Source organism: Calidris pugnax, unplaced genomic scaffold (assembly GCF_001431845.1).
Source record: "Calidris pugnax isolate Ruff unplaced genomic scaffold, ASM143184v1 scaffold41, whole genome shotgun sequence".
Taxonomy (NCBI): Eukaryota; Metazoa; Chordata; class Aves; order Charadriiformes; family Scolopacidae; genus Calidris; species Calidris pugnax.
This window is the reverse complement of record NW_015094509.1, coordinates 7,845,548-7,867,046: the sequence shown is the minus strand read 5'-3', so window position 1 is coordinate 7,867,046 and position 21,499 is coordinate 7,845,548. Positions and strand designations below refer to the sequence as shown.

The 21,499-nt window shown below is 43.4% G+C and overlaps 1 protein-coding gene across 1 annotated transcript in view; it reads left to right on the top strand.

Moving 5' to 3' along the window:
• The first annotated feature begins 5,441 nt into the window (after nt 1–5,441).
• Nucleotides 5,442–21,499, top strand: part of KIAA1429 (KIAA1429 ortholog) — a 28,397-nt gene continuing 12,339 nt past the window's right edge. The window contains exons 1-14 of the mRNA XM_014965505.1: nt 5,442–5,555; nt 8,958–9,073; nt 9,316–9,402; nt 9,807–9,855; nt 10,466–10,634; nt 11,372–11,494; nt 12,023–12,307; nt 12,997–14,149; nt 15,987–16,478; nt 17,209–17,363; nt 18,789–18,871; nt 19,315–19,408; nt 19,543–20,087; nt 20,613–20,848. Coding sequence (XP_014820991.1) covers nt 5,493–5,555; nt 8,958–9,073; nt 9,316–9,402; nt 9,807–9,855; nt 10,466–10,634; nt 11,372–11,494; nt 12,023–12,307; nt 12,997–14,149; nt 15,987–16,478; nt 17,209–17,363; nt 18,789–18,871; nt 19,315–19,408; nt 19,543–20,087; nt 20,613–20,848 — 3,650 coding nt within the window. The 5' untranslated portion in view covers nt 5,442–5,492. The remainder of the gene's footprint in view (nt 5,556–8,957; nt 9,074–9,315; nt 9,403–9,806; nt 9,856–10,465; nt 10,635–11,371; nt 11,495–12,022; nt 12,308–12,996; nt 14,150–15,986; nt 16,479–17,208; nt 17,364–18,788; nt 18,872–19,314; nt 19,409–19,542; nt 20,088–20,612; nt 20,849–21,499) is intronic.

Sequence of the window (21,499 nt, the reverse complement as noted above, 5' to 3'; positions counted from 1 at the left end):
GAAGAAGCCAGAAACTTTCCCTGGCCGAGGCGCTGCGACCCAAGCGGCAGAGCCCCCACCTGCAGCCCCGCTCCCCGAGGACCTGTGGCGGGGGGGGGCGCAGGGCAGACCCCCCCTCTTTCTCTCTCTCCCACCCCCCGGTGGTTTTTCCTGCCGGGGCGGGCGGCGGCCGCTCTCCCACGCCGGCTGCGAGCCCTGGGAAGCGCGCAATGGCTGCGGGGCCTTACTGCGCGGGGCCGCCGGTCCGCCCCCGCCCCGCCCCACGTGGGGCAGGTAGCACACACCTGGCGCCGCCCGCCCATTGGCCCCCGCCGTCGGGACGTGACGACGGCGGCGGCGGGGGGTGGTTGGCGGAGTGGGGGAGCCGTGATTGCGAGAGGGGAGGTGGTTGGTGGAGTGGGGGGGCCGTGATTGCAGGAGGGGGTGTGTGTAACGGGGCAGAGGAGGCGACCGGGCTGTGCGGAACCGCTCCGGGCCTCCGAGGAACCCCGCACCGGGGTGCGTGAGGCTCCCGCCGTCGGGGCGCGCTGCCTCGGGAAGAGGGCGGCTCCTCCCCGACGGGGCGGCGGAGGCACCGCCCGCTTTTGCCGGGACAGGCGTCCGTCCGTCCGTCCCCCCCTCGAAAGGAAGGGGAAGGGCAGACGGTCGTACCGCCCGCAGCCGCCCCGGCCGGTCCAGCGCCCTCGGAACGGAGCGAGCGCTGCCGTCGGGGGCAGGGAGCGCGGCGGCGGGGTGCGGGCCGCCCGGAGAGCCGAGAGGGCAGCCGGCGGTGGAGCATTGTCCGGTAGGGCAGCTCCCGGTCCGGTTGGGCTGTCGCCGCAGCCTGTCCCCGACGAGCCGCGCTCCGTGTGGGAGCAACCTCCCTGCCGGCCGTCGTTGCTTCACTGTGAAATTTACGTCTCAAATACATATTGCTCAAAACATGATTTTTATTTTTTTATTATTTTTATGACATAAATAACCCAAAAGGTCACCGAATGTAGGGCAACCAAGTAACACCAACTTTCCCCGAGGAAATCCCGTAGCACACCTAGCTCTTGAAGACCCCGGTTGTGTGGTTCCAACTTCACCGTGTGGTTCCAACTTCACCGTGATGATGCTGCTCCTCTAAATTTTGACTGGGATGATGGTGCACGTCATGCTTTTCTTCATCGCTGTTCCTCCTGCTGGTGCAGCTTCACAGCCTGCACCGCCCCTCATGAACACACACGCTTTGTCGGCTGGAAGCCGTGCCCTCCCAGCAGGGGACAGCAAATGCTGGACACTCTGCTCGCTGTGGTTTGGGAGAAAGGGAAGGGCTCGGGTCCGGCTGTGGGGCAAAGAGTTCTCAGTATCTCAGCCATCACAGAAGAGGAGAAACTCCTCAGCAAACTTTCTAATTTCTATTGAATGTGACGTTCATGGCATAAAATAATCCCCTTGGCCAGCTTGGGTCAAATGCTCGGGTCTCACTCCTCCTCGTCCCTCACCTGGCAAAGCTCAAAACCACTGAAACCTTGAAGCCTGCATCCCATAGCTGGCTATAAAGTAAATATTTTCACAAATTCAGACACCAGAGTCTTCTAAAAATGCGGTTTCCCCCAGCATTAGAAGAGGCCTTACAGAAAAGTAAAATTACTGAAAGACAAGTTAATCCCATGTCACTCACACCAGGACAGCCAGGAAGGGAGAGGATGTGTTTCACGAGCGCTGGGATCCTGCCAGCCACTGTCCTCAGAGCACCCGGAACCCCTGTCCTGCCCTGCTGCAGTTCAGTGCCACGCAGGTCCCACAGAACCCCATGGGGTTGGAAGGGACCTCTGAAGATCATCTAGTCCAACCCCCTGCCAGAGCAGGGCCACCCAGAGCAGGTTGCACAGGAACGTGTCCAGGCGGGTTTGAATGTCTCTCTCTAGTGACGGAGACTTCACCACCTCCCTTCACCCTCAAAGTGAAGAAGTTCTTCCTCATGTTTAGGTAGAACTTCTTATGTTCAAGTTTATGCCCATTTCCTCTTGTCCTGTCTTGTCTCCTTGCAGGGACTGCCACCAAATTCCTGCTTGATAGTTTCTGTGCTTCAATAGGCAGCCTTTGTGTGACGGAGGGTGTCTGGAGTAATTTTCTCCCTTTTTGGTGTAAGATCTCTAAAATGGCCTTCACTGACAGCAGATACTGCAATTTGAGGGGTAAAGATGGCAAATGAATTTTTTAATTTTTTAAAAAGCGGTAGCTGAAATTGGCCATGTGAATCTGGCATCAGGAAACACCCGAGGTGATTGTGCCCCTTTTTTCCATGTCTATTTTATTTCTTTATTTTGGCAGCCACTCGCTGCTAATTGCTACTGTAGTGTCATTACTTTTTATTTTTCTCTTTCTTGGGTAACACATTCCCTAAAATTCCTATTTCCCAGTCACAGTTCCCATTCCGCCCTCTTTCTTTCATGCTTCCAGTATCTGGTCCGACAACATGCACCAGTCATTCAGGTTCCTGTGTTGTGCTGCCCAGGCTCCTGGTGTTTGTGTACGCCTCTTCCAGCTGCTTCTCCCTGGCTGTTCCTTATCCCTGGGCCTGGTTAAGCACAGTCTTTGCACGAGTGTCACCTTCCAGATGACATCAGTGTTGTTACCCTCAGGAATGTGCTAGGGCACTTTGGGCCACCATGATCTCTCAAAGGCTTCTCCCAGCACCTTGTTGTGTATTTCTCTCCTCTGATATTCCTTTTGTCTCCCGCCTGCTGTCTGTCTGTCTGATTTCTAGCCCCTTTGCCAATCTCAGTGTAAATGTTTCTCCATCCTTTATGTATTAGTTCTGGTTTCCCACCACGTGTCCTTTTGTGCCATTTTGTGTTTTGGGACATTTCTGAAACTACTCACACTTTCCATTATGCCAAGGAGCCAGCACCCTTTGAGCAAAGGCAACAGACATACGTACCCTCTTATTTATTTTCCCCCACGTTCCTGAAGCTTCCTCCTCTCACCCATCGACCCCCTTCCTCCCAGTTTATGTTCTACAAACCTGTGACTTTGCACATGTCACTGGCTTTAGGTTTTCCCACAACCCTGTGATTTCTGCGTCTCCCACCCTGCTTTATTCTTCTACAGGAAGGTCTTCAATTCACCCCAACACCACCTGTAACTCTGTTGGCTTTTCCTGTGCAGACCTTTGGTCCATGCCAGGTCTCCCACTGGTATCACCCTTCCCCATCAGTGTTCATGTTTTCTTTCAGAATATCAACTTTTTCCAACCAGAATGGGAGAATCAGCAGAGCTCTATCATCTTGTTGGAATGTGTTCATCGTTATCACTAACTGGTTTTTTTAATCCCTGTAAATTAATTGCTTCTGCTAACTGAATTCTGTTTTCTCCACTTTCATCAGTCACTATGTATCTCTCCACTGATACCTAAACTGTTCCCTGAAAATCCTGCAACCGGGTGTGACATTCAAACACTTCTGCTTTACCTTGCAGCAAAGAAACCCCACTGACCTGTAAGCCCAGCCACGTGCTGAAATCAGTAACGCTGCATTCAGACCCACCTGAATTTAATCCCGCCGAGCTGATTCTTCTCACATCCAGAGCTGTAGCTGCTACTGGCAGCAAAGGAGTCGCTGCAGATAAAAACACAGGGCTGGAATCCCCCTGCTAGTTACTGAAACTGCTCTCACTAGTTGACCTGGTTGCCATACTGTTCCAGGTCGTCCCAGGAGAAGAGCCACCTGATTGGGACTGCGTTCTTCTGGCACAATGGTACGTGTGACCACGTCCATGTTGGGAGTAGATCTGCAAAGCTGCTCTTGCACAGAAGTCTCCAAAGAGCTCATAAACATAACCGAAATGAGCCATGGCAAGTGTCACTAACAGCTGTAAGGTGTCGAGCTACTTTAGTAAAATACATATGAAGGGGTTTTTTTTTTTTTCTACATTAAGAAAATACATTTATAAATAATGCATATAAACAGGAGTTTAGATCTCTTTATCCATCGGGATGGGACAGGGTCCCAGCTCAAGGCAAGAATAAGAGCAGGGAAATCAAGGAAGCACCTTGATTCTCAAATTCTGAATGTTTCTGTGATGGGACTTGCAGTATTTTAACTACATCTGTTGAAACAGTACGGAGAGGCAGTTCTGTCTTTTCAGAGGATTCAGAAGCAATTCAGGTCGACGAGTCTCCTTGCACTCTCATGAAACACCTCTTGAGGTGTGTCACTAAAACTGGTTGTGGAACTGCACGTTGCAGCTCAGCTCCCCAACACGCGGTGTGGGGACAGGAACTTCCTGAACTAGTTTCACCACTGGAAATGGATATACCGGACCACACCCCTGTTTAAACTGATGCAACTGTTTTCTCTTAAAGTCCAACCTAGAGGACTGCCACCCCTGGAGCGAATGAAACTCTGAAGCACTGAGAGAGCAGCAAGCACAGCTACCGAAACGGGGACTTGCCAATTCCTGGTGTGCATACAAACCAGTTTATTTCATTAAGAAGCTGTTCCAGAAACAAGACGCACACAGGTTGTAATTATCACCATTAAGGTAAGCACATGTATGTGGCTGAGGCTCCAGGTGGCAGTTCAGAGATGTTGCACATCCTTTTCCAGACTTCCTCTAAAGGCACATGGCACAGTTTTGCTGTTACAGGCGTGGAGTTTGTACACAAAACTTGTGTAACTGCACACCGCTTGCGCAAGATCAATTCCACATCATTCTCCTGGGCTGTCACGGGCTGACTTTGGCTTCATGGTGGCTCCTAATGCGTGTACAACTCTTAAGGCTGTTGCAGAACAGCATTGGATGCTATGTGAGAACATCAGGAGCTGCGGAAAGGTTGCAAGGAATTGTTCTACACGTGCTCGAGAGGAGCAACAGTTTCTCACACCTGAAAAGGATTAGTTTTAAACGTGGGAAGGCCACAAAGGAAATTTCTCAAGCAGGACTGAATTTAGCCAGCCTTGAGCCGGAGCTAAATCTTGTGAAACCAAGCAGAAGCCAGGCGTGGTGGGGCAGAACGGCAGCGGCACCCCAGCCAAGTCCACGGCCGAGCCCACCGAGCTGGGTCCCTGGAGAGCGGGGGCACCGATGGAGGCAACCCCCCTCCACCTCACAACCACAGCCCGCGCAGCGACCCCGCTCCCGCCGAGCCGCAGCTCTCCCTCCGCTGCCTCTGAGGGGGGGAAACCCCGCCCGGCCTCCCCCAATTCTTCTTCCCGGGGGCTTTGCGACGGCTCCGGGTGGGCGGGGGACGGCAGGTCCGGGGCCTCGCCCTGCGTCCGCCGCCTCAGCACCGGCTCTGCCTCCCCTCACAGCGCTGAGGAGACAGGGGGGGCAACGGTCACCGTGCGCACCAACCGCCGCCTCGCGCACCAACGGCCGCCGCGCGCCGCCGCCCCGCCCCCTTCGCCGAAGCCACGCCCCCTCACCGAAGCCCCGCCCACCCCCGCCGTCGGCACGCACGGCGGCGTCCCGGAAGCGCTCGCGCCGGCGCCCGGAAGCCCTTCCCCTTCGGGCGCGCCAAGATGGCGGTGGACACGGCCACCGAGCTGCTGTTTTTAGATACCTTCAAGCACCCCAGCGCGGAGGTAACGCGGCGGGGGGGAGGGCTTGAGGGGGAGAGGGGGGCGCCGCTTCCCCTCATCTTCCTCCTTCTTGCCGCCTCCCCGGGCTGCGGGGCGCGGAGCGGGGCTGGGGTAGGCCCCGGCAGCGGCCCTCGCCTCAGCGGGTGGTCGGGCGGGAGGGAGCAGGCCCCGGCTGGGTGCCCACTGAGGAGGGGATCTCCGCTCCCTCCCCGCTGTGCCCCCGAAACCTTGCTCGGGTCGCGGTGCCGGCTCCCCGCGGTGTGCCCAGCGCCGTGCTGGCGGCCTGGGGTACCGCGGGCAGGGGGCTGAGGGAGGGTGCGGCGGTGGTGCGGGGGCGAGGATTTAGAGATAACGGGGGGGAAGAGCTAGGAAGCAAAATGGGTAAAACTCACTCGAGACGTCCTCAAGGGAGGAAATGAGGGAGGGGGCCCTACCTGGCCGCTTGTGAGATACTTAATGCTTTTTTATAGCTAATGAGGAGGAGAGGTGTTTGTGCGTATGTGCAGTGTTCCCTTAGGTTTATGCAGCTTACGTGTATCGTGAATAAAACGAGTATTTCCAGCTTGTTTTAGCAGTGGGAGGTTGTGGAAATGTTCCGCTTCGAGGTTCTCGGGATCCTGAGCATTCTACAAGCTGCTTCTGTTGGCAGCAGGTTTGCCCAGGGCCCAGCCCATTGTGCTCTTCAGGGAGGAAGAAGGCGAACACCAGGGGAAAAAAGAAAAGTGTAGTGAAACCTGAGAAAAATGGTATAGAATGATGGAGTATCTCAACTATGTTCATGGACAGACATTAGCGAAAGAAAATGAAGTGTCTTGAGCTGATGCTGCAATTAAAAGCAAAGGGGGAGTTATTCTGGAGTCCTTTCTGGTTGCTAGGCTCAGGGAGACGTGTGTGTATTTTTAATTCTATTATTTAAGATAGTACTGGGAGCAGGAAGCACTAGCCACTGCCCTTCCCCTGGGTAGGAAACACTAGCCACTGCTGTTCTCCCCCACGACAGTATGTTCTCTTATTGAACATTTTTCATTGTGTATAATGTTTTCTAGCACTTTCATTCTCGCCAGTGATGTTTTCCAAACCTGAATCATATTTAGTTTTTATTAAAGGAAAAATAAAAATGTGTTTTACATGTTGCAGAAAAGCCTTCTTTGTTATATTAATTCTTCAGCTAAATGGATTGTGAGTCTTGCCTGGGAACTTGCAGTTCTTGAAAAGTACTGCTGAGTTTTCTAATGCAATTATTTATTTGGCTTAGCTATGTCGTTTAACATGAACAGTTCTGATGCAGTTATTTTTTTAAATTTATTGGAGGGAATGTGGATTAAGTTCACTTGCCATCCTGATGGTGTTGATGTGTGGATGTCACGACGTAATCCCATATCATTTAAGCAGGAATTAGTCTTTCTTTGGGCAGTGCTGCTGGGGATGCAGCCTGCTCAGCAGCAGCTCTTCCTCCAGAAATCCGAATCTCCTCCCACATGAGGTTTACACCTTTTCTAAAGGCAAAGCAAAGAGCTCCCACAGTCCTGTTCCCTGTGAATAAAACTCTGCTCCCTGTCACAGTGGGGTTCCTTTTGTTCTGCCTCCTGCTTGTAACACATCACCGCTCAGAGCGAGATGTTGTACCTGTGTGCTGAAGGATCTACACATATGTATAGATTTCTTATTAAACGATGGTAGTATGTGCCCAAAAGCATGCACTTAAACACTCTTTTTAAAGCTTTACTTTTGTCCATTTCTTTGTTTATTTCCTTTCTAAAAATCTTAGTTCTCTCTTGCCTTATGCTAGTAATTTTGGGGCTATTCATTCTGATCGCGGGGAAAGTTGTATGGCTTTTGACTGCAGATCAATTTGGGTTTTAATTTTCATTTTTTAATTAGTTTGGTAGAAACTTAGATCAATTGTGGCATTGTTTCTTTTTTTTTTTTTTTACTAGAGCAGTCTTTTCTAATCCAGTTTACTAACTGGAAACATTCAATGAGATACATGATTCTGAGTTTCTGTGCAAGAAAGTGTTTATATGCTTACAATTGGACATATAGAATTGTCTAGGTTGGAAGGGACTGTTAAGATCATTGAGTCCAACCGTTAACTAATGCTGCCAAAACCACCAGGAACCGCGTCCCTAAGCACTGTCTTTTAAATACCTCCAGGGATGGTGACTCCACCACATCCCTGGGCAGCCTGTTCCAATGCTTGACAACCCTTTTGGTGAAGAATTTTTTCCTAACATCCAATCTAAACCTCTCCTGGCACAACTTCAGGTTGTTTCCTCTTGTCCTATCACTTGTTATTTGGGAGAAGAGACCAACTCCCACCTCACAACCTCATTTCAGGGAGTTGTAGAGAGGGATGAGGTCCACCTTCTTGGCCACCTGGGCACACTGCTGGCTCATGTTCAGCCAACAGTTGACCAACACCCCCAAGTCCTTTTCAGCCTGGCAGCTCCAGCCACTCCACCCCCATCCTGTAGCACTGAGTGGGGTTGGTGTGACCCAAGTGCAGGACCCAGCACTTGGCCTTGTTGAACCTCATCCCATTGGCCTCGGCCCATCGATCCCACCTGCCCAGATCCCTCTGTAGACCCTTCCTACCCTCAAGCAGGTCAACACTCCCACCTAATACAGGTGATCTATGTTTACTGTTTTCTGAATATATATATGATGGACATGATGTCTAAATACAGTAAGACCTAATATAGTGAATCGAATGAGAGGAGACTTTCAGCATTAATTTGGTGGCTGCTACATGGGAGGTCACTGTGACTTTATGATTACTTCCTAGCTTGCTCAAACATCTTTTAGGACTGCTGGAGCATAACATTTCTTTATAACTTACTATTTCTGTGTTGTAAACAGAAATGATATTTGCAAAAGGTTTTCAGATGTTGCAAAATTGGAGAAATAAGCATAATATGGAATTTTTGTACAGGTCTAGTGAAACATTTGTAGTATCGTTATTATTTCTGATATTACATTTGAACTGTAACATTTGCCAGTGTTTAAAGTTAAAGCACATATTTTCTTTTTTCTTTAGTTATAATCTTGATATGTTTTATTAGAAGGGGACTGTGTACTCAGTTCTTCCTAATAATTTAAGTTCCAGATTTTGCTCTTATGAACATCCATTCTGTTGCACAAAACCTGTTTCTGTTTAAAAAATTCTTGCAAATAAAGGGAACTAATGATGTGAATAAACCAGTAACACTTTCAATGAAAAGGTGTTAAATATATGAAAATTGCCAGAGGAAAAGAATCTTTTAGTTTAATAGCGTTTAACATTTTGCATAATTGCATTTTGTAATTTTGGGGATTGCAACTTTAATTTGCTTAATAAAGAATATTAGTACATTATGTTGTTTCTATTTTACATTTCTTAGACTTTCTTTATTCTTTGTTTTGTAGCAAAGTACCAATATAGATGTAGTTCGTTTTCCGTGCGTGGTTTACATAAATGAAGTCCGTGTCATTCCTCCAGGAGTGAGAGCTCACACCAGTTTGCCCGACAATAGGGCTTATGGGTAAGTGAAGACTCTCGGTGTCTGATTCAGGAACACCTTCCTGTCATTTTTTCTTAAACTTGTATATCTCAATAGAACCTCCTATATAAAAAGGTAAACTATATTTATCTGTCTGCTGAACTTGTAATTATTTTTGGGAATTATTTAAAGTGTATAATTTAATTTTTTTTCCCCCTTGTTAGTCCTACCTATTCTGATAAAGAGCTCAAAGGATTTAATTTTTACTTTTGTTCTGTTTCCAGAGAGACATCCCCACATACGTTTCAACTGGACTTGTTTTTCAACAATGTCAGCAAGCCAAGTGCCCCTGTATTTGATAGGCTGGGGAGGTAAGTACTTTGAAGAATCGTGCATGACTTTGTTACCTACCTTTTCTTCCTGAGAATGTTTTACTGCAAAAAATGCACATAGAAACTTGGTATCTCCCGTGATTTTTTTGGTCTGTTTTTTTCCTAGTTAGTGTTCTTGCCCTTTTCCTCTAATCTGCATTAAGAGGATAGAGGTTCATGCTTAAGACAAGAGAAGATTCTGTTCTTTCTAAACTTACAGAGCCCATATATATATAAATGAAAAGAATTTTTAGACATTAAGTGACATAAGCACTCTTGTTTTGAACAGCTTATATTTATTCAGTGTTGTATTATTGGCTTATGTGTTTAGTACTGCTGTGTTTCATTTCTGTAGACATGTTTTATATTAATGGAAAGATAACTTTGTATGCTTTACTTAACAGCCTTGAATATGATGAAAACACTTCAATTATTTTCAGACCCAACGCAAAGGTAATGCAATGTGATTTAAACCTCCTTTTCTACTTGCCTGTCGTTTAGGTATAAATATGGTTGTGTGGGGTGCGTTAGCACTGGGCAAAGCATTTATTGTGCAGGATCTTGCTCTAAAACCTGCCTGTAGTTCAGATACTCGTTACTTTGGAGTATGCATCTCTAATGGCATGAGTGGTAGAAGATTTGATTGCTTGGCATTTCCTACAGAGATTACCAGCAGAACTATCCACTGCTGATGAGCAAAGATGGATGAGAAGGCTGGGGCTGCAGGCCACAGCTAAGCACATCATTTTCAGTTCTGTTTCGGTTTCTTTCATTCAGATCAGTGTTTGTGTGACCCACAGCAGTGGTTTTTTTCATTAACAGAGCTAGTAGATTAGGCAGTATATTGCAAGGGATTGAATGCTTTTAGTGAAAGATTGTTTATTTGTTGTAATGATTGATATATTCAAAGTTTTCTCAGTTTTCAAACTGTGGGGCAAAGAGATGCTTGAATGTTTGGTTCTCCTTTCTTTATTTTATGCAGATACTGATACAATGATAGAATAGCTTTCCTGAAATTGTCTTGTGTTGTTTTTAAGTGCTTTTTCTTTTTTAAAAAACCCAGGTCAACACGGATGGATTGGTTCTAAGAGGGTGGTACAACTGTCTGACTTTGGCAATATATGGCTCAGTTGACAGGGTAATAAGTCATGAGAGAGAGTCACCTCCTCCACCCCCACCTCCGCCACCACCTCCCCAGCAACAGCCTGGTTTGAAAAGAAACCCAAAACATGGTAAACCTTGTGAGAAAACAGATTTTTTTTTTTTTTTTTTAAATCAACATTATACCGTCCCATCTTAAAAAGTTCCTTCACATTTTAAATTTCAGTGGCTGTATATTTCCAGCTTTATGTCTTTATCCTTTAGCTTTTTATTTTCTTTTAGATTTATATTGAATGATTTTAAGTAGATTCTTGTCTAGTGCTTTTTTTGAGGGTAGGTTACTTGCATTGATTTTTGAATGGCCATGAATAGAATCCATGAGCAAGTTTCTGCTTCGGTTTTGGTTTTAGATTTAAAATTAGAACTTTCTTGTTCAAGGTACAGTTATTGGGCTGCAAAATTTTGAATACTCTGTGTAGTAAAAAACAGTTGTAAACTATAAAAACCAGCTGATTAAAATGTAATGTCTTTAAAAGTAACTCGGATATTATTGGTAGAGTTACAGTATTGCTAATGCCAAAGCCAAAAGTGGGAATCATCCATGTTAATTTTAACCCAGTATTGTATTAAAAAAATATCAATGGTATTAATAAACTTGCATATTGATGTAGTTTTTGTTTACATCAAAAGTGGCTACAGATAACTGCCTCACATACTGCAGATGCAGAATGCAGATTAAATAACAGCTGGGAAATGAAGGCGTTCCCTAGTCAAAAGTAGCTGAAAAAGTCACTGAAAAACTAAAATTTCCTACTTCTATTCCTGTGATTCCATTAAATGTGAGTTTTGATTTTCATTATAAATACAGTTGATGGAGAGAAAGAAGACCAGTTCAATGGCAGCCCTCCAAGACCACAACCTAGGGGACCAAGGACACCTCCAGGCCCTCCTCCTCCTGATGATGATGAGGATGAACCTATGCCAGTGTCAGGTAGAATGAGAACAGACTGTGTTTTACCTGCTACACGTCACTGCTTAGTGGAGGCAGAATTCTGTGTGAAGTTTCCTGTCTGCTGTTATTCCTGCTGGACAGATTCTGTTTTAGGAAAGGGATTTGAAAGAAAATCTGTTGGCTATGTTAAATTGTATCAATTTAAGTAGTAGATTTGAGAATATCAGCTGTTGACCAATGCACTGCTTGAACAGGCTGTTTATATTCTATAGGAACGCTCTGTTGACTCTGGTATTTGTTGCTCTTCTTCTCCATCCCTCTGCAGCATCTGCTGAGTTCTCTGGTCTCTGTATGGGTTAAAAGTGCCAAGAACTCTTTACATGTGTCTTTATAGTCTTGCTGAACTAAGTGATTGTTGCTTGTGTTCAGTCAAATCACCTGAAGATTTTCTTCATGATGCCTTTTTTGGTATATCTGCTATGCGTAATGCGACATTCTGAAACATACTATTGAGCATTGGGCTTCAGAGAAGTGCTCTTATTTCTTAAATTTTGTATGTATTTTTAGTGGTTGGGGAAAAAGAAGATGATGTGGATCATAGGGAGGATTACTTTGAGCCCATTTCTCCTGATCGAACGTCCATTCATCAAGAAAGTCAGTATTCTGATGATGGAGAAGTGGAGGAGGATCAACAGGAGGAAGGAGAAGATGAAGATGATGTGGATGTTGAGGAGGAGGATGATGATGACGATGATGATGGGCATACAGTAGAGAGTATTGCTGATGAGGAAGAGGAAGACGAGGAGGAAGATGAAGATGAAGAAGAGGGTGAAGAGGAGGAAGAAGGTGAAGGTAAGTGTGAAGTTCTAAAAAGTTAAAGGAAAAAAAAACAGGTTTATGAAATTTTGAATGCAGTACTAATACGATGACTAGGTGCAAAAAGAACTGGGTCTTTTTTCCTTGGTCATTGCACCATTGCCTGCCTCATTTGTGGTTCTGACATCTCTTGAGAACAGTATTTTGCTGTGGAATATTTATTCCTGTATAGTAAAACTTCCCGTTACCTTCTGTGAGTAGAGGAAAATAGATACAGCTTTTATATGTGAGAATGAACGTTTGATCTTGTTACCTCTTTCTGTTTAAAAATGTAAGAAAGTGGTGAAAGAAATTATTTCTTAATTAAATATCGAAGTTGTTTATGTAATAATGTCAGTAGTCATCATTTCAAGCTAGAAGTTTTATGTAATCATAGGAAGAAAATTGGACACTATTCTTGTAAAACTTAGTTGTACCTTAGTTAAACTTTTTGCCTTATACATTCTTTTAAATGTCTGTTATTACATAAAAAATCTGCCGACTGGGGGTTTCACTTGTATCTGGAGAGGGAAACCTTCCTCCATGTTAGTGTATGATTGTTCTCTAACCAGTGATTTTGTATTAAATAAATTATTGCTTTTTTTATTTTGAGCAGATTCTCAGCAGTTGTGAACTGCTTTATCAGCAATTGATTATATTTGATAACTGATTCTCTTTCTTTTTAGGAGATGATGGATATGAGCAGATTTCAAGTGATGAAGATGGAATTGCTGATCTGGAACGTGAAACATTTAAGTATCCGAGTTTTGATATTGAATATACTCCTGAGGATCTGGCCTCAGTGCCTCCTGTGACATATGAACCTTTTGAAAGGGAGCTTGGACCTCTTTTGTACTTCAGCTGCCCTTACAAGACTGTATTTGAAAATGAAGTTGGTAAAATAAAGGACCAGGATCCAGAAAAAGAAAATTCAGGAGCAGTGGAAGCCTCAGTTAAATTAACAGAACTGTTGGAATTATATCATGAGGAAAGGGGTGCAAAATGGGTCACTGCATTAGAAGAAGTTCCGAGTTTAATAGTAAAAGGATTGAGCTACCTGCAGGTGAAAGACACAAAGCAAGACTATATTACCCAGCTGGTAGACTGGACCCTGCAAGCTTTAAACCTTCAGGTAGCTCTCAAACAGCCCATTGCTTTGAATGTCCGACAGCTCAAAGCTGGGACAAAATTGGTGTCGTCGTTAGGGGAATGTGGGACTCAAGGAATAACGGCACTCTTGCAGGCAGGGGTTATTAACGTGTTATTTGAACTGTTGTTTGCAGATCATGTATCATCCTCCCTTAAACTTAATGCTTTTAAAGCCCTGGACAGTGTTATTAGTATGACTGAGGGAATGGAAATGTTTCTAAGGGGTGGCGTAGATGTGCATGAAAAAAGTGGTTATCAGAAACTCCTGGAACTCATACTGTTAGATCAGACTGTGAGAGTAGTAACTGCTGGTTCTGCAATTCTCCAGAAATGTCACTTCTATGAGATTCTCTCAGATATTAAGAAGGCGGTTGATCAGTTAGCAGAGAACACTCCTTCTCTTCCTAATCACACGGAGCCAGAACAGGACCAGGAAATGTCAGGACTTGAAAGAACCAACCAAGAATATGAGAATGATGTGGAGGCTCCTATGGACATGGATCATCTTTTGGAATCTTCTAATGTAAGCGAAGGAGAGATGGAAAAACTTGTCAGTCTTCTGGAAGAAATCTTCCATTTGATGGAAACTGCTCCTCATACAATGATTCAGCCACCTGTGAAATCTTTCCCGACCATGGCACGTATTACAGGCCCTCCAGAAAGGGATGATCCTTACCCTGTCCTCTTCAGGTATGGCAATTTCAAGCTCACTTTCTAGAGTGTATTTCTATGAAGACAGGCTGAGAGAGCTGGGGTTGTTCAGCCTGGAGAAGAGAAGGCTCTGGGGGGAACCTGAAGGGAGCTACAGGAGAGCTGGGGAGGGACTCTTTGTCGGGAAGTGTAGTGACGGGACAAGGGGTAATGGTTTTAAATTGGAAGAGGGGAGATTTAGATTAGATACCAGAAAGAAATTATTTCCTGTGAGGGTGGTGAGGCACTGGAACAGGTTTCGCAGAGAAGCTGTGGCTGCCCCATCCCTGGAGGGGTTCAAGGCCAGGCTGGATGGGGCTTGGAGCAACCTGGTCTGGTGGGAGGTGTCCCTGCCCAGGGCAGGGGGGTTGGAACTCAATGATCTTTAAGGTCCCTTCCAAACTCTAACCATTCTGTGATTCTGTGATTCTTCCAGCTTGATACAGGCATTTTTTCAGGATGACCTTGCTGACTAACACTTTTCTAGACGTTTCACTTTGTACTTTGTTGGAGGATTCGGGGTTGTGCTTATAAAGTCTGAGAGAGTTTTATAGTTAATGTACTCATTCTTTTGTTGGCTTTCAATCAACCTAGTGTGCATATAACAAGAAGTTAACCTCTTCTTATTACTGGTGCTCTGCTAGCACTTCGGTTGCATGTACAGAACCAGGCCAGTTTTGTTAGGTGCTGTACCACTGCACATTTGAAAATTGTTGTAGATCTAGAGTGTTTTCCCTTTGTTACCTTGGAACACGTTTGTGCATATGGGTAAGACAAGTCCGGAATTCCTCTGCCTGTGTGCTGTGTGGGCAAGATGTGAGCCAGCCCTGGTTAGAAGTCGTGCAGCATAACTCACTGTTTCCCAGCACAGGAGCTGAGGCCGACCTGCCTTCAGCCATTTAAAGGATCCCAGGGGTTATTTCTCTGTTAGCAAGTTTCTGAGTGTAAAATATTTCTCTAAATGCTGACCGGTTTCTTTGCTAGTAGCGGGGTAGGTCATGGCTGAATATAAGTATTTAGATGGAAGGGGTCTTCAAATCACCTCTTAGGTATGCTATGGTGATAGATTTCTTCATTTAAAAGATTTAATGCAGTATTGATGATTCAGATACAGCAAATTTAATAAAACATAAAGCATTGTTTTGTTTGTAGGTAAGGTGGTTTTTTTTGTTTTAGGGTTTTTTTGGAAGATCAGAACTTTATATTTAGGGATTTATTTCCTGTAAATATTATAGCAATTATGTTTTGTAAGATTAAACATCATGCAAATCGTATGAGGAGTGGCTGAGGGAGTTGGGACTGTTTAGTATGAGGAAGAGGAGGCTGAGGGGAGACCTCATCACTCTCTACAACTTCGTGAAAGGACACTGTAGAGAGGTTGGTGCTGGTCTCTTCTCACAGGTAATTAGTGACAGAACGAGAGGGAATGGCTTCAAGCTCCAACAGGGGAGGTTTAGATTGAACATTAGGAAAGAATTTTTCACCGAAAGAGTGAACATTGGAACAGGCTGCCCAGGGAGGGGGTGGAGTCACCATCCCTGGCTGTGTTTAAGGGCCGTTTAGATGCAGTGCTGAGGGACATGGTGTAGGGGAGGACTTTGTAGAGTAGGGTAGATGGTTGGACTCGATGATCCCAAGGGTCTCTTCCAACCTAGACGATTCTATGATTCTATTAAAATTCTGTATTACATAATTAGTTATTATTTCTCATAGTCCACAGAGCAGCAAGTCCTGAAGCTAGAAGACATGTAATTGTATATGTTATTCAGCAGTGTTGACAGATGATTGTAATATTACTGATTATTTTCCTGTTTGATTTTTTTTTTGTTTTATTCAGATACCTTCACAGTCACCATTTCTTGGAGTGCATTACTTTGCTGCTGTCGATTCCAGTGACAGGTGCACACCCAGGTGTGCTCCAAGCCATACGAGACATATTGCGCTTCCTGGCGCAGTCCCAGAAGGGGCTTCTCTTCTTCATTTCCGAGTACGAAGCGACGAACTTGTTGATCAGAGCACTTTGTCAGTTTTCTGACCCGGATCAGGAGGAAGGTCTCCAGTCGGATGGTGCCAACGAGGACGCTTTTGCCCTGTGGCTCCTGCATTCCACGCAGACGTTGCAGTGCATCTCAGAATTGTTCTGCCACTTCCAGCGCTGCACAGCCAGCGAGGAGACCGACCACTCGGATCTGCTGGGAACCCTGCACAACCTTTACCTGATTACCTTCAACCCTGTAGGAAGATCTGCCGTGGCTCATGTCTTCAGTCTGGAGAAAAACCTCCAGAGTCTCATTACCTTAATGGAGTACTATTCCAAAGAAGCTTTAGGGTAATTTATGCATTTATTTATGTCCTTTAGGTTTTTACGTTTTGAAAGTATCTATCTTTTATTAATAATTCAGTTAATCTAAAATATTGTTTTCTTTTAGATCATGGTGTTTTTATTTAAAAACAAAGCAAATTTTAAGTAGGAGAACGTAAGAGAAAATCAGGCCTATCATTTTTAATTGAGTACATAATACCTAGAATCTGCGTAGGTCATCCATGAAGGTATTGTAGTATAGGTCAGACTTTGGCTATATGAAAAGAAGTAGCAGTTTTCATTCAAGCCTAAAATTTGACTGTGAAACAAGCAAAAGATTTGACTGGGGAAACTGGACACTATACACTTCTCTGGGGTGGGAATCTCTCAGTTCTTGAAGTTCTTATATGTGTTAAAAACAGTCATTGTTTTCTCTGGACAGGCATTTTTACAATGTAGGTAACAGTGCTTTTCCAACAAGATTTGTAAAACAGACAGGGAAAAAGATTTGTGTGTTGCTTCACTCATCTTTTGTGGATGAGGAAATAAATATGAAGTCAATGTAAAAGAAAGCTTTCACTTTTCAAAAAGCATAGGAGAAAATTGTTTGGGTTTTTTTGGTTGATAATTATATGTGGCAATCCTTGGTGAAGGTAAAAAGTCTGTAGGTAGGTTTTCAGGGATCAAAGAATGAAAATACAACAGATAGCCAGGTGTATTAGCTGAAGCCTAAAGAAAATCCTTATTGTTGTTTCAGAGACTCCAAGTCTAAGAAGTCAGTTGCTTATAATTACGCCTGCATCCTTGTTTTGCTGGTGGTTCAATCTTCCAGTGATGTCCAAATGCTGGAACAGCACTCGGCGCCTTTGCTGAAGCTTTGTAAAGCAGACGAAAATAACACCAAATTGCAAGGTACAGTATGTGTCATTATCAACTGAATTGTTTGAATGTATAGAAGAAACCTTTTATATGTGTGTAATTGGTGCTTCACAATCATCTGGTTTGGATAATGTATATAATGAAATTCTTTTTCCAGCTGCATCTGATTAGTTGAGTCACTGAGATAATGTGTATTTTTTTTTTTTTTCTGTTAATGAGAGTTAAATAGGAAATTCTTTATAGTTAAATTACTTTTCAAGTAATATTAACTACCACGAATTTTGGATAATTGCAGGAAGTTTGAAATTATTTCTGTGTTGAAAATAGGAGACCAAATTTTAGTAAAAATGGACTAACTAGTCAGTGAGCTGATTCTTTATCTTTGTTGTTCCTTTAGTGATGTAGCCTTATAGAGTCTTTATATTCTAATAAATAATCCTGGGAGTGTTTTCTGGCCCCTGGGCCAACTGGCACGGAGTAGTCCATGTTACCTTGTCACTCAACCTTTTGACCTCCAAACCATTCCTTGATGTGGTCCCTGGCATGTCCCGACCCACGGATCAGGCCCAGGTCATTGGGAAAAGTCTTGCTGGGGACAATTCTGATGCCTGGACGTTGAAACTGTGATGTCCAGAGCTGTGCTCTGCACCACGTAGCTGACTCATGCGGACATACATGACCAATAATTTCTTCCAAAACTTACACGCACTGAAAGCAGTCAGAATTCTTCAAAGTTTTAGTTTAAATCTCTTCTCTGCCATGCTTTTATTTCTTGGCTCCTCACCTGATCATCAGACAGCTTCATGAGAAGTGGGACTGGTTTATTCAGCCTAATCAGTCTGAAAAGAGGTGTCAATTCATATTCGGTCAACCTTTGAACCTTCACATTCTTTTAAAGATTTTCAGGTTTTAAAACTTTAAATCTCGTGTCCCAAAATATTGAGACGTCCTGTTTTTCTGGACAGAGAGAGACTGTTAATCTGTAAGGACTTGCAGAGTGCAGAGATTGGCTCCATTTGGGCATTTAGTTGGAGTTTTGTGTTCAGTTTGTAATAACTTGTTATGTACATTAAGGGCTTTAGTCCTTGTTTTGTACATTAAGGGCTTGTGCTTTGGTCCTTGATCTTGATGGCTTTTCTTTAGCTGACAGCGGGACCTTTAGTGTCGTTTATAAAAGCTGTTTAATTACAAATAATACAGATAACAAGATGAAAATTATTTGAGCGTTTGGGTTGACTTGAGCCAAATTTTGTCCATGTATGTGAGATGTATTGCCTATTCTGAACTCTTATTTTTGTTGATGCTTTTCAGCTGGCTAGAGCTGTAGTGTATGCCTCACAAATTACATACTAGGCCTTACTACCTGATTTGTAAATTAAGTACATTTTTATTGAAAAAAGTTTTATGTTCATAAATGTACTGACAAGTTACTTGATTAAGTCTCTTTTTTTCCCCCAGAGCTCAGCAAGTGGCTTGAACCTTTGAAAAATCTTAGATTTGAAATAAATTGTATTCCAAATCTCATTGAATATATAAAACAGGTTAGTAAAATAAATAGATGCTATCTTTTAGTTGTGCTCTATACACTTAGATCTTTTGTAGTTTGATATTTTGTCTTAGGTGTGTACTAACATATGATATTTGAAAATTTGTACTGTTATCCAAAAGAGATGTTTCTATTAAAGCTTGTGGTCTATGACAGCTTTTGCACTCAATTATATTTATTGGAAGGTAATTACATGATGCAAAGATCCAACTGTTTAAAGCCTTTAGCTTCCCATAAAACCACAGTGTGACGTTGACCCTCCTTTTTTCACTTCTGCCACATTTGTGACTTTTTTCCAAAAGGTGGAATAATTGAACTTAAATTTTGTGGAATATTTACGGTAACTAAATACAGAACTTGAATACTAAGTACTTGTAAAAGTTTTTCCTTGTAAGATGGTAATATGGGTTCTTTTTTTTTTTCTTTTTTCCTTAAAAGAATATTGACAGTTTGATGACCCCAGATGGAGTTGGTCTTCCTACTGCACTTCGTGTTCTTTGTCATGTTGCGTGTCCACCGCCTATGGTAGAAGGTACAGTAGATATTTGTACTGCTTAACATAGATATCTTAGTTTTCTGAGTCTTCTGCTTAAACGTGTCTAAAGTGTAACTGTGATTGCCCAGGAGAAATTAGACGTACTGAAATGTTATTTCTTTTCTGTACAGGTCAACAGAAAGACCTGAAATGGAATCTTGCAGTTATTCAGCTCTTTTCTTCTGAGGGAATGGACACCTTCATCCGGGTGTTACAGAAGCTGAACAGCGTCCTTATCCAGCCTTGGAGACTCCATGTCAACATGGGCACCACCCTTCACAGAGTCACTACTATTTCTATGGCCCGCTGTACGCTGACTCTCCTGAAAACCATGCTGACAGAGCTCCTCAGGGGTGGAGCTTTTGAATTCAAAGACATGCGTGTTCCATCAGCTCTTGTTTCTTTGCACATGCTCCTGTGTTCCATTCCTCTCTCGGGCCGCTTAGACAGCGACGAACAAAAAATTCAGAATGACATTGTTGACATCTTGCTGACTTTTACACAAGGTGTTAATGAAAAACTTACAATTTCTGAAGAAACTTTGGCAAACAATACTTGGTCTCTAATGCTGAAGGAAGTTCTCTCTTCAATTTTGAGAATTCCAGAAGGCTTTTTCTCTGGACTTATACTGCTTTCAGAATTGTTGCCTCTTCCACTGCCCATGCAGACCACTCAGGTATAATTTAGATTTATTTAGTTTTTAAAGAATTTTAATTATGTATAACACTTAGACCAGTTTTGTAGTTGAGGAAAAAACGGGTATGTGAAAGGATGAGTTAAAGTTTCTGTAAAGCATTTGTGTTCAGATAGGTTCTTTGAAAATATATCTTTTTCATTAGGATCAAAATTGTTCTTATTTGGAGCATCTTTTTAAAAAACTAGTGGTCATATGTTGTTCTTTTGTTCCCTGTGAAATTACCTAGCATATTAAGGCTTTGTGATCTTTAATCACAAGTAAAAGCATAAGAGGTGTGTGACAACCCATGCTCCTGAAGGAATAAATACCTGATTTTCTGGAGCTGTGCCCTGTCCTTCAGAGATAATAAATAAAATGGCATTGCATGTTTTTGATGACTTAGTCGAAGAGTCTTAGTCAAAGAGTCAAAGACTAGTACTTAGTCTTTGTTTAGACCTTGTGGCGGAATTCAGGTTTTGTGATAAAAGTGGAAAGGGAAAACTTCCTGTCCTTCTGTTCCTGCAGGTAATTGAAGCCCATGATATTTCAGTGGCACTCAACACCAGGAAGCTGTGGAGTATGCATCTTCATGTCCAAGCCAAACTGATCCAGGAGATAGTTCGGTCCTTCTCTGGTTCATCTTGCCAGCCCATTCAGCATATGTTGCGACGTATTTGTGTACAGTTGTGTGACTTGGCTTCGCCTACCGCGCTTCTTATCATGAGGACTGTATTGGATCTGATTGTAGAAGACCTACAAAGGTATCTTTGTTTTCTGTTGCAAAGATTTCTTTAACGGACTATTAAATTCACCGTGGTTCTGTGTAGAAGATGGAAAATATTTCATCCATTATGAACAGAATGAATTCTCAGTCCAGTGCTATATACTGTGTCCTGGTAATGCTTAAAGTTGCCAAGGAACCATCTCGTATTTTTAAGTTTTGATGTAGACTGTAGTTTCAGATTGTATGTTTATGGTGAGTATTTTAGGAAGATTTTCTTCAGGTTTTCCCTACAAAGCCTTATTTTGTCTGTAAAGTGCTTCTGAAGGACTTGTCTGATCTAAATAAGAAAAGTAGGCCAGTAAAATTTGCTAGACTGGGATTTGCAGGCTAACAGGAAAATGCATAGATGTTTGTAAGCTGGAGGAGGTTGAATACTACAAATTCAGAGAGATTTGAAACAAGGAGTACTGTTTATTTAAAAGAATAATTATAGAATTAGATGCTGTTTGTATTAAAGCATATTTATCCATATACGAGTAGATGCCCCATAGTATGTTAAATGCATAGTAGATTAGTTAATTTATGATGCAACCAGAAGTCATCTTGTTAAAGTTGAACAGTTTTCAAAAAGTAAATGAAACTGTAAGTTTAAGTACATAAATCGGGTGTTATTTTTTAAAAAATGTAG